The 19,014-nt window shown below is 37.3% G+C and overlaps 1 protein-coding gene across 5 annotated transcripts in view; it reads right to left on the bottom strand.

Moving 5' to 3' along the window:
• tok (tolkin) overlaps positions 1–19,014 on the bottom strand; it is a 233,775-nt gene that overhangs the window by 15,139 nt on the left and 199,622 nt on the right. For all 5 annotated transcript variants that reach the window (XM_067761946.1, XM_067761943.1, XM_067761944.1 and 2 more), the window contains exons 3-7: positions 12,733–13,190; positions 8,171–8,901; positions 7,463–8,092; positions 2,619–2,855; positions 1,814–2,372 (exon numbers count right to left, since the gene is read on the bottom strand). In XM_067761946.1, the coding sequence (XP_067618047.1) occupies positions 1,814–2,372; positions 2,619–2,855; positions 7,463–8,092; positions 8,171–8,901; positions 12,733–13,190 (2,615 nt within the window). The remainder of the gene's footprint in view (positions 1–1,813; positions 2,373–2,618; positions 2,856–7,462; positions 8,093–8,170; positions 8,902–12,732; positions 13,191–19,014) is intronic.

The following is a 19,014-nucleotide window of genomic DNA, read 5'->3' on the forward strand; positions in this document are numbered from 1 at the left end:
ATTTGGAAAATTTGCGTACGAGTTTTAAGCTACTTCCCGTTAAGCTAGAGGCTTGAAACTTTCTACATAGCTAAACGGTTTATTAAAATTAAATACCTAGGATAAACAATTTTTGTAGATGGGATCGAGATATTTAGGGATCTTTAGAAAATCTTTTCAGATCATGTGGAGTCTTGCGATCGATTTTTAAGCTACTTCTTATTGAGCACCATAACAGCGTAGAAAAACGAGAAAACGTTGCCGCTAGGTGGCGAACGGATCAAATTAATAAGAAAATTTCGGAGGGACTAGAAGTCTTGTGATCAGTTTTTAAGTAACTTTCCTGTGTGATGGAGACTTAAACTTTAAAAATAACTTGGAGCCTTATTAAAATGCTATAGTTAGGATAAAACGTTCGCCAGGTGGTACACGGGTCTAGACATTTAAGAAAATCGTACGCATCGGATGGAATCTTCCTGTTGATGTGGTACATCCTGTTGAAATAAAAACCTAATATCTCACACCTTGTTGAGAAACCGACAACAATGCATTAAATATGGGAAAAACTTCCGAAAGGTGGCGTCTGGGGCGAAATATTTCGAAATTATGCACCAAAAGGGAGAATCCTGGGATCAAGTTCAAGAAACTTTCCAAACTTAAAACTTTGCACGTACTAAGTACAGAGAAGCGAGATAATATAAAAAAGAAGAAAAACCGATAGGTAGCGAAATAGTAATAAAGTCCATACGAGAGTTGGAAGCTTTCGATCGATTTTCATATTATTTCCTGATAGGCATCAAATAATCGAGACAACGCAAAAAAGGAGGAAGGAGGTCCGCTGGATGGCGCACTGGTCGAAATAAATAGAAAATTTAAACGAGACTTGGTACTTTACGATCAATTTTCAAGTACGTTTCCGGTAAGCTAGCGAACTGAAATTTTAAACGTATTTCAAAAACAGAAGAGAGAGAAATACAATATCACAAAAAGTTCCGCTTGGAGACGCACTGATCGATGTAATAAGACAAATAATACGAATTTGTATAGAGGGTATTGATTCAGCCCTAACCTCAAAAAATTATCAATCGATTTTTTTAGGTTAGGTCCGAATCCTGGCCAATTATGATGATGGATTCTGATGAAGCGCATCAAAATTAACGGGAATAAATATGTCGTTTTATCATTTTAATCCAGTTTTTGTTATGTGGCCGTGTAATTTATGGCTTTTAAAGGGTTCGCTGTTGTGGTTGGGGTTGCTGTTGTAGCGCTAAAGGCATTTCCCAAAGCTTTTGGGGAGTGTTACACAATATGGATCTGGTAACAATCACCATGAAGGTACAAGTCCGACCATCTCGAGAACGTTTAAATATGACCGATTGAACCTACTACGCCATCCCACCCCTGTGGTTCCATAAGGAATCTGGGGTCGCCAGAGCCTCGTCTTCTAAAGAAACAGGATACACCACAGGTAGGTGAGGTTAACAATTGGGCTAGAGAAGCTATGAAGTGCGCTGGAAACCCCTTGAAAGGGTTGCGCGACACAACTCCTTGAATCCTTAAAGGGAACGCTCTTGGGCGTTTATGCGAAGGCACAGAAAATAAAAGCTAGCGAATCTTTCGAACCTCGATAACCAATATATATGTTTTGGAAACTACATATTTGCCTATGACTCAATCTCCATAAAAAAGTGGTTTTGTCATATAGCGTAGTTGTTGCAATTTTTTTAAATTTAGATTACTACAAATTTTCTTATAAAACACCTGCCACCAAGCTAATGAAAGCAAATTAAAAACATTTTTTTTTTTTCGAATCAAGTAACTAAGCTCCACCTACCAAATTTTCCAACTTCAACACCACCCTCTCTCCATGTGTAGCCGTAATGCGCCATTCACATTGCTCTGTTTCGTTCGATAATGCGGCGGCTGTGTAATACGAAGGGCTGGAAAATATGCCAGTATTCTCCTGAAATGTGCGACCACACTTGGGACAATTGTATAGTAAATTCGCCTGTGCAATATCACCAGCACTCAAACGTAAACGTTGACCAATTTCAGGACGTTTTTTGCCCTTCACCTCAATTGGTAGAATTGTATCCAAATAAGTGCCTTTCGAAAATGTATTGCGAGCATAATGCATAATCGAATCATAATCATATGGCAAACCCAACGAATCGACCTCCTCCGGTGTTAGTTTATTGAAATTGTAATCTTGACCTTTCATGATGTTGTTGTGTTCAATGACGACATGCTTCTCACGGTCTGGACGGGTATGCTCATGCCAAAAGCCAACAACATGACCCAGCTCATGCACAACAATACCAAATTTGTCACAATTGCGACCGATTGATATGGCTTGAGCGCCATTGCCGCGTTTGCCAACAAATGAACAGCACCTGTGTGAGTGAATGTGTGTGTATGTGTGTGACAAGTGTTTGAAGAATAAGCAAAATGAAAAGTTCAATTGGTATGATGAGTTTGCGTATGCATGGATGTGAGTAATATTTACATATGGGTTAAAAAGTAAGTGTGTGTGTGTTTGTGTTTGTATGTATGTGTATAGAAAAGCTGTAAGCTCGCATAAAGCATTCTTCTACATATACAAACAACAAATTTTATAAAGCTCGTCATCATCAACTCACCCACAACTCCGCACTGTAAAGACAATATAATTTGGATGTATTTCCGGATCACGTTCTATAAATTTGATGCATGTGGAATTCTCCCAATGGCGCATTGCTTGCTTGAATAGCGCCTTGTGCAAACCACTAAAGTTGCCATCGATTTCATACGGTATGACGCCATAGTCCCAGATGCGCTCCTTCTTTGCGGTTACAGCGCGCACCATACGATTGCGATGCTTCAGGTGTTTCGAATTTCTGCGAAAATATGTACAAATATTTGTTTATAGAGACTCGTCTTTGGATGGCATTTACAATGAGTGGGTTTAAGTGTTTAATTAAGATAGCGGAAATTGGCAATGCAAGACGTGGTTTGCCTAAAAAGTGCTAGCCTTTTCATAAAATTTAAAGCACAAGGAATGAGCGCTGTTAGAACAATTGGTGCAATTCAGTACAAAAATCAAAACCTTCGAATTTCGAAAAACCGAAAAATTACGATAATTCATAATCAAAGACGGATAAAGCGATGAAACTTGGTAGGTGGGTTGAACTTATGACGCAGAATAGAAAACTAGTAAAAGTTTGGACAAGGGGCGTGGCACCGCCCACTTTTAAAAGAAGGTAACTTAAAAAATTTGCAAGCTGTAATTTGGCAGTCGTTGAAGATATCATAATGAAATTTGGCAGGAACGTTACTACTATTACTATATGTATGCTTAATGAAAATTAGAAAAATCGGAGAACGACCACGCCCACTTTAAAAAAAAAATTTTTTTAAGTCAAATTTTAACAAAAAATTTAATACCTTTACAGTATATAAGTAAATTATGTCAACATTCAACTCCAGTAATGATATGGTGCAACAAAATACGAAAATAAAAGAAAATTTAAAAATGGGCGTGGCTCCGCCCTTTTTCATTTCATTTGTCTAGGATACTTTTAATGCCATAAGTCGAACAAAAATTTACCAATCCTTGTGGAATTTGGTAGGGGCTTAGATTCTAGGACGATAACTATTTTCTGTGAAAAAGGGCGAAATCGGTTGAAGACACGCCCAGTTTTTATACAAAGTCGACCGTCTGTCCTTCCGCTCGGCCGTTAACGCGATAACTTGAACAACAATCGATATATCTTTACTAAACTCAGTTCACGTAATTATCTGAACTCACTTTGTATTGGTATAAAAAATGACCGAAATCCGACTATTACCACGCCCACTTTTTCGATATCGAAAATTACGAAAAATGAAAAAAATGCCATAATTCCATACCAAATACGAAAAAAGGGATGAAACATGGTAATTGGATTGGTTTATTGCCGGAAAATATAATTTTAGAAAAAAAACTTTGTGAAATGGGTGTGACACCTACCATATTAAGTAGAAGAAAATGAAAAAGTTCTGCAGGGCGAAATCAAAAACCCTTGGAATCTTGGCAGGAATACTGCTTGTGGTATAACATATATAAATAAATTAGCGGTACCCACATTTTGGTCGATATTTCGAAAACGCCTTCACATATACAACTACCAACACTCCCTTTTAAAACCCTTTATTCCTTTAATTTGATACCCATATCGTACAAACACATTCTGAGTCACCCCTGGTCCACCTATAGAACTAGGGCCCACTCCCTTTTAAAATACTCATTTACACCTTTCGTTTGGTACCCATATTGTACAAACGCATTCTAGAGTCACCCCTGGTCCACCTTTATGGCGATATCTCGAAAAGGCTTCCACCTATAAAACTAAGGCCCACTCCTTTTTAAAATACTTATTAACACCTTTCATTTGATTCCCATATCGTACAAAAAAATTCTAGAGTCAGCCCTGGTCCACCTCTATGGCGATATCCCCAAATGGCGTCCACCTATAGAACTATGGCCCACTCCGTCTTTAAATACTCTTTAATACCTTCCATTTGATACACATGTCATACAAACACATTCCAGGGTTACCCTAGGTTCATTTTCCTACATGGTGATTTCCCTTATTTTGTCTCCATAGCTCTCAACTGAGAATGTAATGTTCGGTTACACCCGAACTTCGCCTTCCTTACATGTTTATAATAAAAAAGTAAGGTATTTTAAAAAAGTAAGTTGGGAGGGCGGGTGGAGCGCAAATTATTTGGCTGGTCTGCAGGCATCAGGAAAGTAACATCAAAACCCAGTGGAATTAAACAAGGGATACTAAAGGTGGTGTCCTGTATCTACTTTTGTTTGACTTCTACTTATCGAAGCTCTCTTCACCACCGGAAATAGTCACCATTGTAACCTACGCTGATGATTGCACGATAATTGCTACAGATCCGGCCCAACCTTCGATGAGCTATGCAATAAAATAAAAAACATCTCCCTAATCTCTCCAGTTTTGTCGCCTCACGAATCCTGACATTGCCACCGACCAAATCATCGTCGACCTTATTTACAACCAATGGCATTACGCTATCGACTGTCTTACATCGAAAAATACTGGGTATGATGTTCGATCAGGATCTACATTTTGGCGAGCATGCATCCGCAATTGTACCTAAAATCCAGAGCCGTTGTAAAATCCTTAACACCCTTGTAGGCAGCACTTGAGGTAAAGATAACAAGACGCTTATTACCACATACAAAGCAATTGGCCCGCTGCTTACCCTAAATAATAACTTAATGCTACATGCTTTCGAGGCGATTAAGGCCGAGTTTATCTACCAATTTTTGGTGTGGTGCTCTTTACATTTTTTTAGTACGAAATTAGCTTTCGATAAACCAGTTGCTTTTCTATATGAACTTAAGTGGGAGCGAAATACCAATCTGTCTTACCTCAGTGAGGTACACGAAATCTTAGTGGTACTGTGCAACGGGAGAGATAGTAATGAATGGACTGCTTATCCTCCTCATCATCACAATTTCTGCAGAGGGAGCTTAATTGTATACACAAAATACATTCCTTCCAGATTTGTTAGTTTGAGGAGACGCTCAATGAGTGCCAGCAAAGACCAATACTTGCATTCGATGCCCGATTTTATCATGTCGGTTTATAAAGCTTTTAAGGCAGACTACCCGCTAGTAAAAATCCTAAGATTGGTTCCTGAGATAGTACTGTCCTAGGGCATCTTAGCTGTTCCCTGTTTGATCCGCACAAGTGCTTTGATCAAGTTTCCTTTCCCATGTTACAGCCCGCGGAGTAGACTGTAATTAATATCCCTATGAATGTCAATATATCACCTTTCATGTTATAAACAAATTTACTCTTTTTCCTTGTTTCCTATGTTGAGAAAGATGTGTTTATACTGCTTTCGATGGGGGCTTTTGTAATTAATGTGTTAGAAGACGAGCTTTTTGAAACCCAAACATTTATAACAAGCCTTCAGCAGCAGTGATTACATCGAAGAATGAATCAAGTGGTTGCTAGGTGCATTACATAGCTTCATCACAGTTGGGTTGCTGTCAACTTTTACCGATCGGAAAGGCTCTGGAAACCCCAAATTACTTACGAATAAAGATATAGTCAGGCCTGGTATTTTACGATTCTTGTTCCGGAGAGTACTGGATCGATATATATATATATGGGAGGAAGAGGGAGTAAGTAATATGCGAGTTCAGTCCAAAAGCAAGCAATGATGTTACTGTCATTCAGGCTGGAGAAGAATCGAGCCGAGGGTGACAACAACAGTGGAGCAGTAATACTGAGCAGAGTTGAAGCCATGTTATGTTCGCACGTAAAGAGGTCGATTTCTACTTTACTTAATTTTTAAATGGCCAAGTTCACTTCCGTGAATATCTCTACAGCACGGGCAATGCCGAAACGCCGTGTTGACTGTGTTGAGGATGTTTAGACAACTCTCGCTAAAACTCACTAGAATATGTACAATATGCTTAACAAAACAACGAAATATGGTGAGCGAGATACATTCATGGAAAGATCTGCAGAGTAATAGAATTAGTATGATCAACAGACACGTGTGGAATATACTCGTCGCAAAACGGGAAGACGGGTGCGTAACCCATTGCCGTGAAAGTAGCCAAAAAAATAACTTGGATTATATTCTAGGGGATATACCCTATATTATAGTATTTAAAAAGTATACTATAGTCTTTAAAGAGAAGAGTCCTGCACTCGGAGGGTTTCACTAGTAGAACACCCCTTACCGAGACTTAGCATTTTGGTTAGTGCGTAAAATATCCACCATTCACATGTTATTAAAGCTTCGAGAAATTTTAGGCCGAACCTCTCTTCCTATTTACGTTTTGATTTTTTCCGCACAAGCGTATGCCTTTAGATCAAAACTTGAGTATGATCTGGTCAATATCTAGCGTATTCTGCGAAATACTGAATCCCACAGTTAACCTTCATAAGCTCTTTAAAATTAACGTAAATAAAGTTCGGGTCAAATTTGACCCCAGAAGAAAATTTATGGTATAAAACTTGTAGTATGTTAAACTTAAATATTTGAGACAAGAAATTAAACGGAAATTAGTCAAATCAGATTCTAATTCAAAGTTTGTTTTTGGTCTCTAGCTAAACATTAATAAAATATCAAAAATTTAATCCCAAACTTTTCCGGGAAAACGACTTTTTCCGTAAAATGCGTCAAATTTTACGCGAAGACCTACTGCAGGTTAATGATCTTATTAGTCCTTATCAGTGCGGCGTCGAACCTGGTTGGTCAACCATCGAAGGAAAAATCGACTCGCATCTCTTACATCGTTTCTAGACCCCTGCGTCCAATTGGGTATCGGCTTCTCTTTTTGATTGCATTTAATGTACAAGAATTTCGCAAAAACTTGCGCACCACCTTTGGCTACGCGCATACCTCCCTATTGTACTTGTAAATACCTTTTGAAATAGGCCTCAAATCAATTGAATTCTTTACTTACTCAGCATTTTTTAATTCCATTTCCAATGGAATTTCTATTTTAGTACCGCTTTTGCCAACCAAATTCATGTTTACTCCAACATTGAGCTGGTGGTCACTTCTACCGCTGCTGGCTATATTATCGTAAGCACCTACACTGTGCTGGTCACGACTGCTGCTGCTGCCTATGGGATCGTAAGCATCAAATTCATTTCCATCTCTGCCGATTGCTTCCAGTTCATCGCTTTTCACCGCTGAATAGTTGAAATTTTTGACTAGACTTTGTTCCATTTGTAGTGTCGCTGGCATCATTCGTTGATGGTGGCGATGTTTATGTGGTTGTTGCTGTTGCATTTCAGGCGCTTGTTGTTGTTGTTGTTTTAGCTGTTTCTGTTGATGTTCGTACTCTTGTTCTAATAGCCATTCATTGATGGCTTCAGTTTTTTCTGTTGTTTGCTTTTTGTTGTTGTGTGTTTTGTGAGCGACTGCGGCTGTTGCATGCACTGCGGTGTCTCCATTGTGCGTTGAGCTTTGACGGCGGCGTATTTGTGTTTGGTAGTAATCGTGCATGGTGTGCACAGGACGATTTAGTTCCTCCTTTAGGCGTTGCAATTTAACATTAAAATCTGTATTTCGCATATCTGAGCTGCGTCTGAAATGAAATTAAAATTGAGAGTTTTTAATTTAGCCACGCAAGTGATGCATTAAATGAATTTTAGATGCAACTTACCGATGCTTGCGTCCACGTCGATGACGTCGTCGTACTGGCCCCTCGGCATGCAGGAAATCCACATCATCCAATTTCATGCCATTACCACCCGAATTACTATAAACATTGGGCAGCGTTGAACGTTGTGTTGGTAGTGAAGTCGGCAGTATGACCATACGTCGTTCGGCAACAAAATTTTTACCCAAATCCATTTCGATATCTTTCGTATTTGATTGTATTTTACGTTGATCAACATTGCGATTATTAATTCCTACAGTGGTTTTGCGTTGTTGCTTTTCTAGCTCAGCAGTTTGTCCGTATGTTGTACGTCCTAAAGCTCCTATCGCTCCCGCAGCACCATTGTCGACGCTACTCGCTGCTGGTTCAAAATATTCACCGCTGCGATGTAATGCAATTGATTCAACTTTACCGTTAGCATCGAATGTTGGTGCCTTTCCGGGGCGTGCATGTAAACCGCCAGTGCTACCATGTCCGGTGCTAAGTGCACGTTGTCGCACTAATTGTTGTTGTGGTGCTCCTTGTAGCTGTGTTTCATTCATATCAACAATTACTGATCTTTCGCGTGCTGGTGGCTTTGAAGTGAAAACGGCACCAGCGACTGGTTGGTAACGTTGGCCGTTTTCGTTGTCGGTGTCACTGTCGGTGCTGCTTATGACCTCATTTTTCAAGTTTTTCATTAAATAGTCGGTGTTAAAGGTAAAGCTTGTAGGTTTGACTGGCTCGTTGGCCGACTGAGTGTCGTAGGATTGTGGAAATAATAAAATGAAATAAAAGCAATAATGAAATAAAAGATGCGCCATTTTATGTATAGGATTCCTTGAACTTAAAATAAGAATGGGAATGCCTTCCATCTATAATTATAGAATTCGCCATCTACATATTCCCCAAAGATAACTCAAAGCTAGCTTTACGTAATGGAAAAACTCAAACGTTGATGTTACGCAGAGCTAAGTCTAGCGTTCGGTTGCTGTTGGTATAACGGGAGTATGATGGTATGACGAAGATACAAAATATAAATTGGCTCGTTGTATCGTAAACCTGACAAGCTGAGAAATTCGTGTAAAATTAAGGTCAATTTAGTCTAGATATTTGCAGCTTTCCAGATGAGGGCAAAAAGATGCAGCCATGCCCGTGGTCCTCTCAGAAGCCTTGTGGTTTTAACATTAAACCATCCTAAAGCTGTGTGTTCAGGGACAGCCGTGAACCAAATCCTTTAGGAAAGTCTTAAATCTCTATATGAATGTACTTCAGATTCCTGATAACGGTTTCCAAAGAGTTTTCCCTGAAAATTCCCCAAGCAGAGATACTAGAGGTAATCTTCTTTTTTTCCATACCTTACGAAATAGAAGAAGAAGAGACACGACTTAAAATTTGCTATACGTGTCGATTTATTTCTATATGAGGAGCTCAATATCAAAACGCAATAATTACAATCGAACAGTTTCGAGAAAATTGAGAAAACGTAATTAAAAAATGTAAGGTCTCAGTACAAATCTAAATTTGTAATTGGAATTTTAAGTAAGTAAGACCACTTTTTTCATAAATTTTTATTAACAGTCTGGAAGATATTGTAAATTGAAATATGGTTACATCAAAATCAAATCCAAAAATTTAAGACGCGTAGGGAAGAAGTACTCGGCGAGTCCACATGTAATGTGCTTGGGCTTTCGAGAACTAATAGCATTAAAGACTCTTCACTCCCTTGAGAAACCATCAACCTATAAGTCTCGTGTCTTTCGCTGATCCTTCGGAATACTCTTCATTATTTTAGTGGAATATGCATATTTATTTTATATTTCACTTTTTTATTTTTCCTTTTGTTTTCCTTTTTCTTTATATATTTTTTTTAATTATCTGTTTTTTCCTCTTCCTTTTTTTTCTCCTACCTTTTCATTTTCCTTTTTATACTCAGCTGAGCACAGCTCACAAGGGATATTACTTGTGTTCGCATAACCGTACCTCGTAACGGCATAAACTAATCGAGATAGATATAGACTTCTATGTACCGAAGTGATCTGGACGAAAAAGGAAATTCATTTAGCCACATCCGCCCGTCTGTTCGTAAACACGATAACTTGAGTAAATTTTGAGGTATCTTAATGAAATTTTGTATGTAAGTTCCTGGGCACTTATCTCAGATCGCTTTTTAAAATGAACGAAATCGGACTATAATCACGCCCACTTTTTCGATATCGACGATTACCAAGGACGGATAAAGGGATGAAACTTGGTAGGTGGATTGACCTTATGACGCAGAATAGAAAACTAGTAAAATTTTGGACAATGGGCGTGGCACCGCCCACTTTTAAAAGAAGGTAATTTAAAAGTTTTGCAAGCTGTAATTTGGTAGCTGAATATGTAATGTTCGGTTAAACCCGAACTTAGCCTTCCTTACTTGTTTTATTTGTCATTTTCTCTTCCTTATATATTTATTTTTACTTTTTTCCTTTTTCTTTTTGTTATATTTTTTGTTTTCTATTTCATTTATTTTTAATTTTTTTTTCTTTACTTTTACTTTTACTTTTACTTTTATTTTAACTTTTACTTTTTATTTTATTTTACTTTTTATATTTCTACATAATTTCATTTTTATTGTAATTTTTTATTTTACTTTTTATTCTCGTTTGCTCTCCCTTTCCCATTTCTGCTTTCTCTTATTCTTAATAGTCTTGTTCTCCTCCTTCCGAATTTCCTTGGCCTTTCTTTAATTTCATTTTTATATAACTTATTTTTTATTTTACTTTTTTCTATAATATTATTTTTCTTCTCCATTTTGTTCCTTTCAATTGTTTAAATTTTTTTCATTTCTATTTTTTCTTTTCTTTTTCTTGTTTCTATATGCCTCTATTTTTCTCTTATATATTTTCCACGTCCTTTTCAATATTCTAATTATTCCCCTTTTCCTTTTCATTAATATCTTAATATATGCGATTTCGTTTGTGTCAACTCACTGAGTTGGAACGCCATCTACGAATTACGTACTTCCTTTGCTTCTACCGTGATAATGAATTCCATTGAAATTTTGTACCTTTGCTGGGATAGAACTAGGCTCTTCGATTATTATCGAAAACGTGGGTATATCTAGTACAGTGGTGAGCTCAAGAGCTTCGAAGAGCTTCGGAAAACTCTTCAGCGTTCACCTACATGTCGTTTGAGCGCGGAGACAGGTATTAGGGCTGATTACGTTCAACACGGCGTCTACAGACCCCCACCACAATAAAGCAAATCTTGGCATTGGTTACTAGATCTCTTCGAACGCGGCAGCCACAAATGTAACAGTAGGGAAAAATTTAGAAAAAATATTAATTATGTTTAAAAACGCCCAAAAGTTTGATTTCAGCTTTTATTGTCTGTTATTTACTTATATTTAAGTTTTTATTGACAAAATAAAAAGGACGCCACTCGCTAAAGAAAAATAGAATTAGGTTTAATTTGCCTACAACAGCATTCGTGATTGATTGTCGTGCTGCTATTTCGCGCAGAAATTAACGACTCTCATAAGAACACCCTTCAAAAAACGCGAGCACTCTATAAATAATGTAAGGAATACTCCTTTGGGAGTATAGGACTGCTCCAAACCAGTGCGCTGTTGCATTTTATCAGAGTTGCTAAAGTAAAATTTTATTATCAGTTATTTGTATGCAATATTTTACTTTTGGCAACTCTGTTCGATCGTCATCGTGTTGTGATCACGGTCGTTAAAAAACGAGCAATGATCGGCTGATGGTGGTCCGCAAACGCATTGCAAAGGAGTATTGTTAGAGTACTCCAACATGAAGCAAATGGAACACGTAATCCAACAATTTTTGCAGGGCATGTGTAAAACTAATTTGACAGATATAGTTTTGTAGCCGCCGTCGTGAACGGTAAAGCAAAAAGTTGTGTTTGGATTCAAAGGTCTGCCGGCGTTGTGCACCACTGGTCACTCTGAGTCAAGATAAACTGAGATTAATGAAGGTTTATAAATCTCTCCTTATACCATCAAGGTAGCGGGTACAGAACTGGCAGTTAAATTTTCGACATGATAAATTAGATTTCACTTCCTCAATGCCCTGTTAAATAATTGTTTAGTTTTAAGGAAGTGTGACCGCACTGCGAATGGATGCAAAAGAGACTGTCAAAATTAATTGTAAACAAAAAATATTTTGTATAAAAACTGTGTGAATTTGGTGCAAAAAGGTATTTAGAGGTAAAAAAGCTTAGAACAGAAAAAGTTTTTGAAAAGCTAGAAATTGAGAACTTAGTATAAAGCCGTATGCTGTGACGTGAAGTAGAAAATGAAAAAAATGCACATGACAATCAGCTGTTTCTTTGAAGATAAAGACAACAGGGAGCGCAGTCGAGTTGACACATTTTAACGGGTGGATTGTCTGCCCGTTAAATTTGTCGACAGATTTAATATAATAAGCTTTGCAGAAAATAAAATTGTGTTCAAAAGAGACATACATTTTAACGCGCAGTCGAGAAAACAGCCCTTAACCTCTCAAAAATAATACAATTAACGTTCGCTTGTGAAGAATGAACAAAGTGATGCATAATTAAATTTTCGATAAGTAACTCACCAAAATTGCATCATTGTTATTATTGTTGTAGTCATAACGTGTACTTGGCAATTTCGTTTTTTTGCGTATAATATGAGTGAGCCCTTCCTCTTCGACTTGCAAACCCTCATGATACACTTCCTGTTTGAGAATTTCCAATTCTTGTTGGAAGGATGCATTAAATTTTGTTGGCATTTTTTCAGTAATTATTGGTTTATCAGCTGGCGCATCCGATTGCCATTGTGAGGCATCATCATCTTTTTTCACTTTATCGGCTTTTGTCAAACTTTTGCTTGCTTCATCTTTATTTTTGCGCTCAGAATCGCCTTCAATATTTTCGTTATCATCATCATTATCATCGTCTTCGTCTTCATTGCGCTCGTCGTCCTTTTCCTCGACAGGTATAACAAAAGTATGCGCAACAATGGGATCACCATCATAAGTTACATCAGGCAACGCGATATCACCCATGAAACCACCTGTGAAATAGCGATAATATAAATTAAAAATTCGTATATAGTAATTGGTAATTTAAGTTAAATATCATGATAAACTTTAGACGATAAAATGACAAAATAAGCATGTGTGCGAATTGGGTTACAAATACATAAATTGCACATAATGCAAATGCCGGTAAACAAGGATAATGAGAATTTGTGTAAAAGTCGATTTAAAATGTATGTGGTGGTGCATACTAAGCGATAAGAGATTTTAATTTCATTGAACATTCATAAATCATCGTTGCCATACTAATGGCTAGCTGATGGAGTTACAGTGCGCTCCAGATACTCAGATCGTTGTTAAAAAATTGTAAGTAGTCGAATGTATATGCTTAATAGTGAGAGCAACAGATACATATTGTAACGAATTTTGGGAAACTCCGCTTATTCCAATTCACTCCAATATTCAGTATTGCAATATGGTCTTTATTTAGTCTACTTGGGATTAATACAATTATACTTCAATATCACGTACTTCACAACAGCGTGTTTAAATCAAACTGAATAGTTTTTACTCAGCTTGCGCTGCTTTTATACTCTCTCTTGCCTCGTCCGATATTTCTCCAAAGGTCTAGACGTTTCACCTTCTAGAACTTTTGTATCTCCTGCTTGGTAATTAGTGATATGCGTGTGTATGTGTGAGTAAGAACTTCGGCTGATGATTACATGTGTGTGTGTGTGATATCTTTTCACTTCGAGCTGTTGGTTATGTGTGTACAATATTTAGTAGCAGCTTAGTGATGCTAATATTCGTCAAAATATTGTATATGATTTACTCGACCAAATAAAGAGACAGGTACAACAAATGTAAAAGCCTTTTCAGCAGCGAAGAGTGACGACGGTTAGGACATATTTTATCGTTCGATTCATAAATACAATGCAACATCAAATACTCGATGGATGAAGCTTCTCAATGTAGGGTATGAACTTGTTTCAATAAATTCAAACTGTCAGAAGTATAACCCTGAGTATTGTCAAATGATTTGTGGTAACGACAAAATGATACCAACGCCAAGACCGGTGTCAACTCAGTGAGTTATTGCTATGGCACCAAGCGATTGCTCAATAGTGAGTTGCTTGCGCTATTGAGTCGAATATATTTGTGTGTCCGATTCAAAGTTTGATATTATTGGCAACACTGGCAACATTGACTTCATGACGGTAGTGTTAGTAGTTTTTAATAAATGCCGATCGCATTCTAAATCTTTTAGCAGTCTTAAGTGAAGTGAGTTGAATTGTCGCCAGTTTAAAAAGGGTTTGTATATGTCTGGTGTTACTTACCAAGTATCAACTCAATACTCAACACCTCACAGAAAAGTGCGTCGTGGAACCCGGGGAAACAAAGCAAATAGTGAGGGCAGGCACATCTCTCAACAGTAGCATATTATCTAGTGATTTCACCATCTGTCGTAAACTCGAATTATTTTCCCAAAAAGTATAATATCACGAGCGCGGTTAACGCCATAAACCAAAAATTAGCCATGAACTCAACACAATTCCGCTCCTTGTGGTAATCGAACTGCCCAAGGTTTTTAAGATAAAAACGCTTTCCAACGTAAGGGGTCCTAAGCATCAGAACGATAACGTATATAAACGAACTATTAGGCCGACATCATTCTAGTACAAATTAGGATGGGGTTTTTATGGGATTCAAAGCCTTCAAGGAGTGTCTTTATCGTTAATACAACAACAACAACAACAAGGGGTTTTTTATAGTTACGAATTTGAGTGGGGTATCAGCAGAATTTAGGAAAGAACAAGAAAAAAAATGTAAGAAAATTTTAAGCACAATGTTGATGAGTATTGCAAATTGTCTCTATCCCCTTTCCATTTAGTCTTCACTATTACAATCGAATAGTCTAAGCTAATAAGTTACCTAAAAATCGATCGCAAGGTTGCGAATCTCGTAAGAATTGTCCAATTCATTGAATTATCTCGACCCATGCGCCACATAGCGGAATTTATATTCTCTCATTTTGGTGAATTACCAGCTTAAAGTTTCTAGCTCAATGAAAAGTGATTTAAAATCGATTACTAGTTAAAACATGCTTTCTATAGATTTTTCAAAGATCTCTTAAAATCTTGATGCTTGCCACATGAAAATTTACTTAAAAAACGCAAAATTGTATATGCTCTGAAGGGATTTTCCAAAAATCTCTAAATATCTCGATCCCTGCTGCATCTAGAAGAGTTTACTATCCTAAGTATTTAATTTTAATTGAGATTCAAGCTATGTTTGTAAGATTCAAGTCACATGAATTTATTTAAAACTCGGCGGCAAAAATTCCAAATTCGGACGAGATATTAGGTATTGCGATCTCTGCGCCACCTAGACACAGTTTTTTCCCAAATGTTGTTTTGTCAGCGGGTTCTGAAGTATGCTTTATGTTTCATGACTACAGTTCCGTGGAAAGCTCTTTTAAAACCTACTGAAAGATTTCCCAACTTTATGTATACTGAATCTTGCGGATAAGCATGAAACCGATCTAGTGTTGTTGTTGTTGTATAAACGATAAAAACACTACCCTTTGTTTTGGGGAGTGTTATCGATGTTGATGGCCCTTTGCCGGATATAGATCCGGTACGTTTAACATGATCACATTAAACCTTCTAGACCATCCTGCCCCATTGAACTTGTAGGTATTGTTGAAACTTGATTCGTCCAATTTATGGGTTGAGTATTCGAGCACGTTATTCAGCAGGCAACTCAAGACCCAACTGTCTTTAATCTAACTGGGTCTTATTGCCGATAACGCCATTTACATCGTGTAGTGCGCTCGTGTTTAATTCCATAGTACGTACGTTGTTCTTTTCCGAAACAGCACGACATTCCTATCTTGCTGTTCGATTGTTTGGTTATTGATTGCGAGAGTTGTGCGAAAATCATGTCTGCTGCGAATGTTTAATGTCATAGGATGGTTATGAAGGAATCAATTTGATATAGCATTTTTTGATTTGGAGACAACCAGTAGTTAGGTGGATGTTTCATGCTGAAGCGTGATACTATGTTTCTGGTTGTGGGGGAATCAATCACAGCTTTTGATCTTTTCTTAAACCTTTAAAAGCACTTTTGAAAACTCAGGAGTGTTACGGATATGGGTTCGGTACTAACACCTTTTTATACAAGGTTGATTGGTTCGGGACAAATTTTTTGACATTTCGCGCTTTCGGGATGGTGGATATTAGTCGTTGCGGCTTCAATAGCCAATCAAAATCGTCTCTTTGGGTGATGTTTTGTCGAGTGGGTGAATTTTTTCTGACTGTAGTCTAATTGTCTTCCTTCTTGTGTACGCTGACATTAAAGTCACCTAGAACGATTTTAATATTGTGACTAAACCAGTGCCAATGTGCTCTTCTATAAAAACACAGATCTGTTGAAGAATCTCGCTTAAGGGCGCACATCACTATGCCACACAGTGTCGCGAAGCGGCCAAAAGTCAAAAAAGTTCATCGATAGATATTTTTATAATATTTGGGGAAACGATGGGGAATAGATCCATTAAGTAATTTCGAACATAATATTTAATAATAGACTTGCCCGCTCTTATCTGGACTTCTTTAAACCTGAAATTTTGTTAATTGATAATTTCGCCCACGGTTTTTTTATGAAAAAGGTCACTGAAACAAACTTAAATTCAGAGCTTGTTAGCAAATGTAAATATCTCAAATGAGTTTTTATTATATTTGTTAGTTTTCCATTCATGGCAACCCTATTTTTTTATTTATTCATCGATCAGGTGATGAGTACCGTTACTTTTTATAAGTGGGAAAAATAAGTGAATTTTTATTCGAAGTTAAAAGTTTAGAAGAGAATAAAAAAAACTCGTCCTAACTCCATGACAATTTTTAGATACATTGTCACAAGTAATGTTAGCTCAAAATTAAGATTAGTGAGAATGTGCGCTAAGTTGCGATATTTACACTTTTTTTACTTTATAGTGATGCCTGCTGCTATTACGGTTTGCGATTTTTGTGACGTGTGGCTTTTCTTTTGCAAATAAATGACGTTTACAAATTCTGTTACACATATTACAAATTTCATAAATTTTAAAGCAGACCAGAAATTTAATTTTTCCAATTTAAAAGGATAAACGTTAGTAGCATGTATATTGAAGCCGAATAAGAACTTGAATGAGACTTCGTTTTAAAAGATTGCATTATCCACTTTTTCCCAAAGCATTTTTATTTTTGTGGACGTGTTTAAGGCTCGATCTCTACGAAATTTCACTTGTTGACTTTTCAGGTTAGCACAACTGTATGTACCAAGTTTCATTATAATCGCTGCAGTTTTAGTTTTACCGCCCACTAGTGTAGTGGGCGTGGCAGTCGTCCAATTTGATTATATTAAACATTTTTTTTATCTACAGTAAGTGTACGCTCCATGATGAACTACAGCGAAATTGCAGCACGACAAGTAGTTTTGGCCGCGCTTATATGGGATCGCGACACTGTGCGCCGTGGTGTGCGGGTAGCGTGCATCGCCTACTACAACGAAGATCCTGCCTGATTTTCCTGGGCAAAACATTTAAAAACAAGTGTTTCAATTAGAAGAAAATTTTTCTAAGCGGGATCGCCCCTCGGCAGTGTTTGGCAAGCACTCCGAGTGTATTCCTGTTAAGAAAAGCTCTCAGTGAAAACTCATCTGCCCTGCGGATGCCTTTCGGAGTCGGCATACAGCAAGTAGGCCCCGTCCCGCCAATTTGTAGGAAAAATCAAGAGGAGGTTATCGCGCTTTACATTTTTCTCTATTAATATATATGCACGGTTTAAGGTTTATACAGATCTTAGCCTAAAAGATTTTGTCTCCTGGTTACTTACAGAATAATTTCGGCATCATTTCGGGACCATTTCCTCACTCCCGAGATTATATTAAGACAGTTTGGGATATTTTTCAGTATGAACTATTTGGAACTATTTGCGCCAGCTCGAAACCCTGTATGGAATCTTTTCGTTACTACTTTTATAATACCTCAGGATTATTTCGGGATTTTGCTCGGAATCGCTTCAGAACTGTTTATAGATTAGATACTATTAAAGGACCGTTTCAGGATTATTTTAGGAACATTTTCTGAACTATTTCAAATTTTTCTAAGACTATTTCGGGACTGTTTAGAGACTGTGTTCGAGTTCTTCTTGGGGCTGTTTCGTATCCGTATCTGGCTTGTATTCGTAATAATATCGTCGAGAATTTTTGGGGACTATATATATTGTAACGAATTTGCTTGCAAATCCTCTTATTTGCCCTTTTGCTAGGATCGTATCGCTAAACTGTTGAATAAATAACTCCAATATTGAATAACGGAAAAATGGCCTTTATTAAAATACTTCACAATAACACTCAAACTGTGCAACGAATAGCTTAATAACCAAACTCATATCTTAAAGGAAACTGACTTTCAAAATAATAGTGCTATTGCTCGCTAGATATCGTCTTACTCGTAACTGCTTGACAATTCAAATCAAACTGAATTACTTCTTACTCGCCTGCATCGCTTTTATAGTTTACGCTGCATACTTCTAGGCTCTTCGATTTCCAGAAGTTACTAGTTGTTTCGGCTACAAAATCGCCAGCCACAACTACGTGCACAAATTATTGCTCTCTCTTGTGACAACTCAAATAAGGTATATGCATGTGTTTGTAGTTTACAGTCTCCCGCACACACATAAGCGTATAAGTAAATTCATCGGTGTGTGACATCTCATCTCTCGCTGCCTTGTATGTAAATGTTGCTCGTCGGAATGTGTACATATGTGTAGACGCAATTATTGATTCGTTTATGTAGATAAATAATGATTGAATTAT

The sequence above is a fragment of the Eurosta solidaginis genome, chromosome 1, assembly GCF_040869045.1.
Source record: "Eurosta solidaginis isolate ZX-2024a chromosome 1, ASM4086904v1, whole genome shotgun sequence".
Lineage (NCBI taxonomy): Eukaryota > Metazoa > Arthropoda > Insecta > Diptera > Tephritidae > Eurosta > Eurosta solidaginis.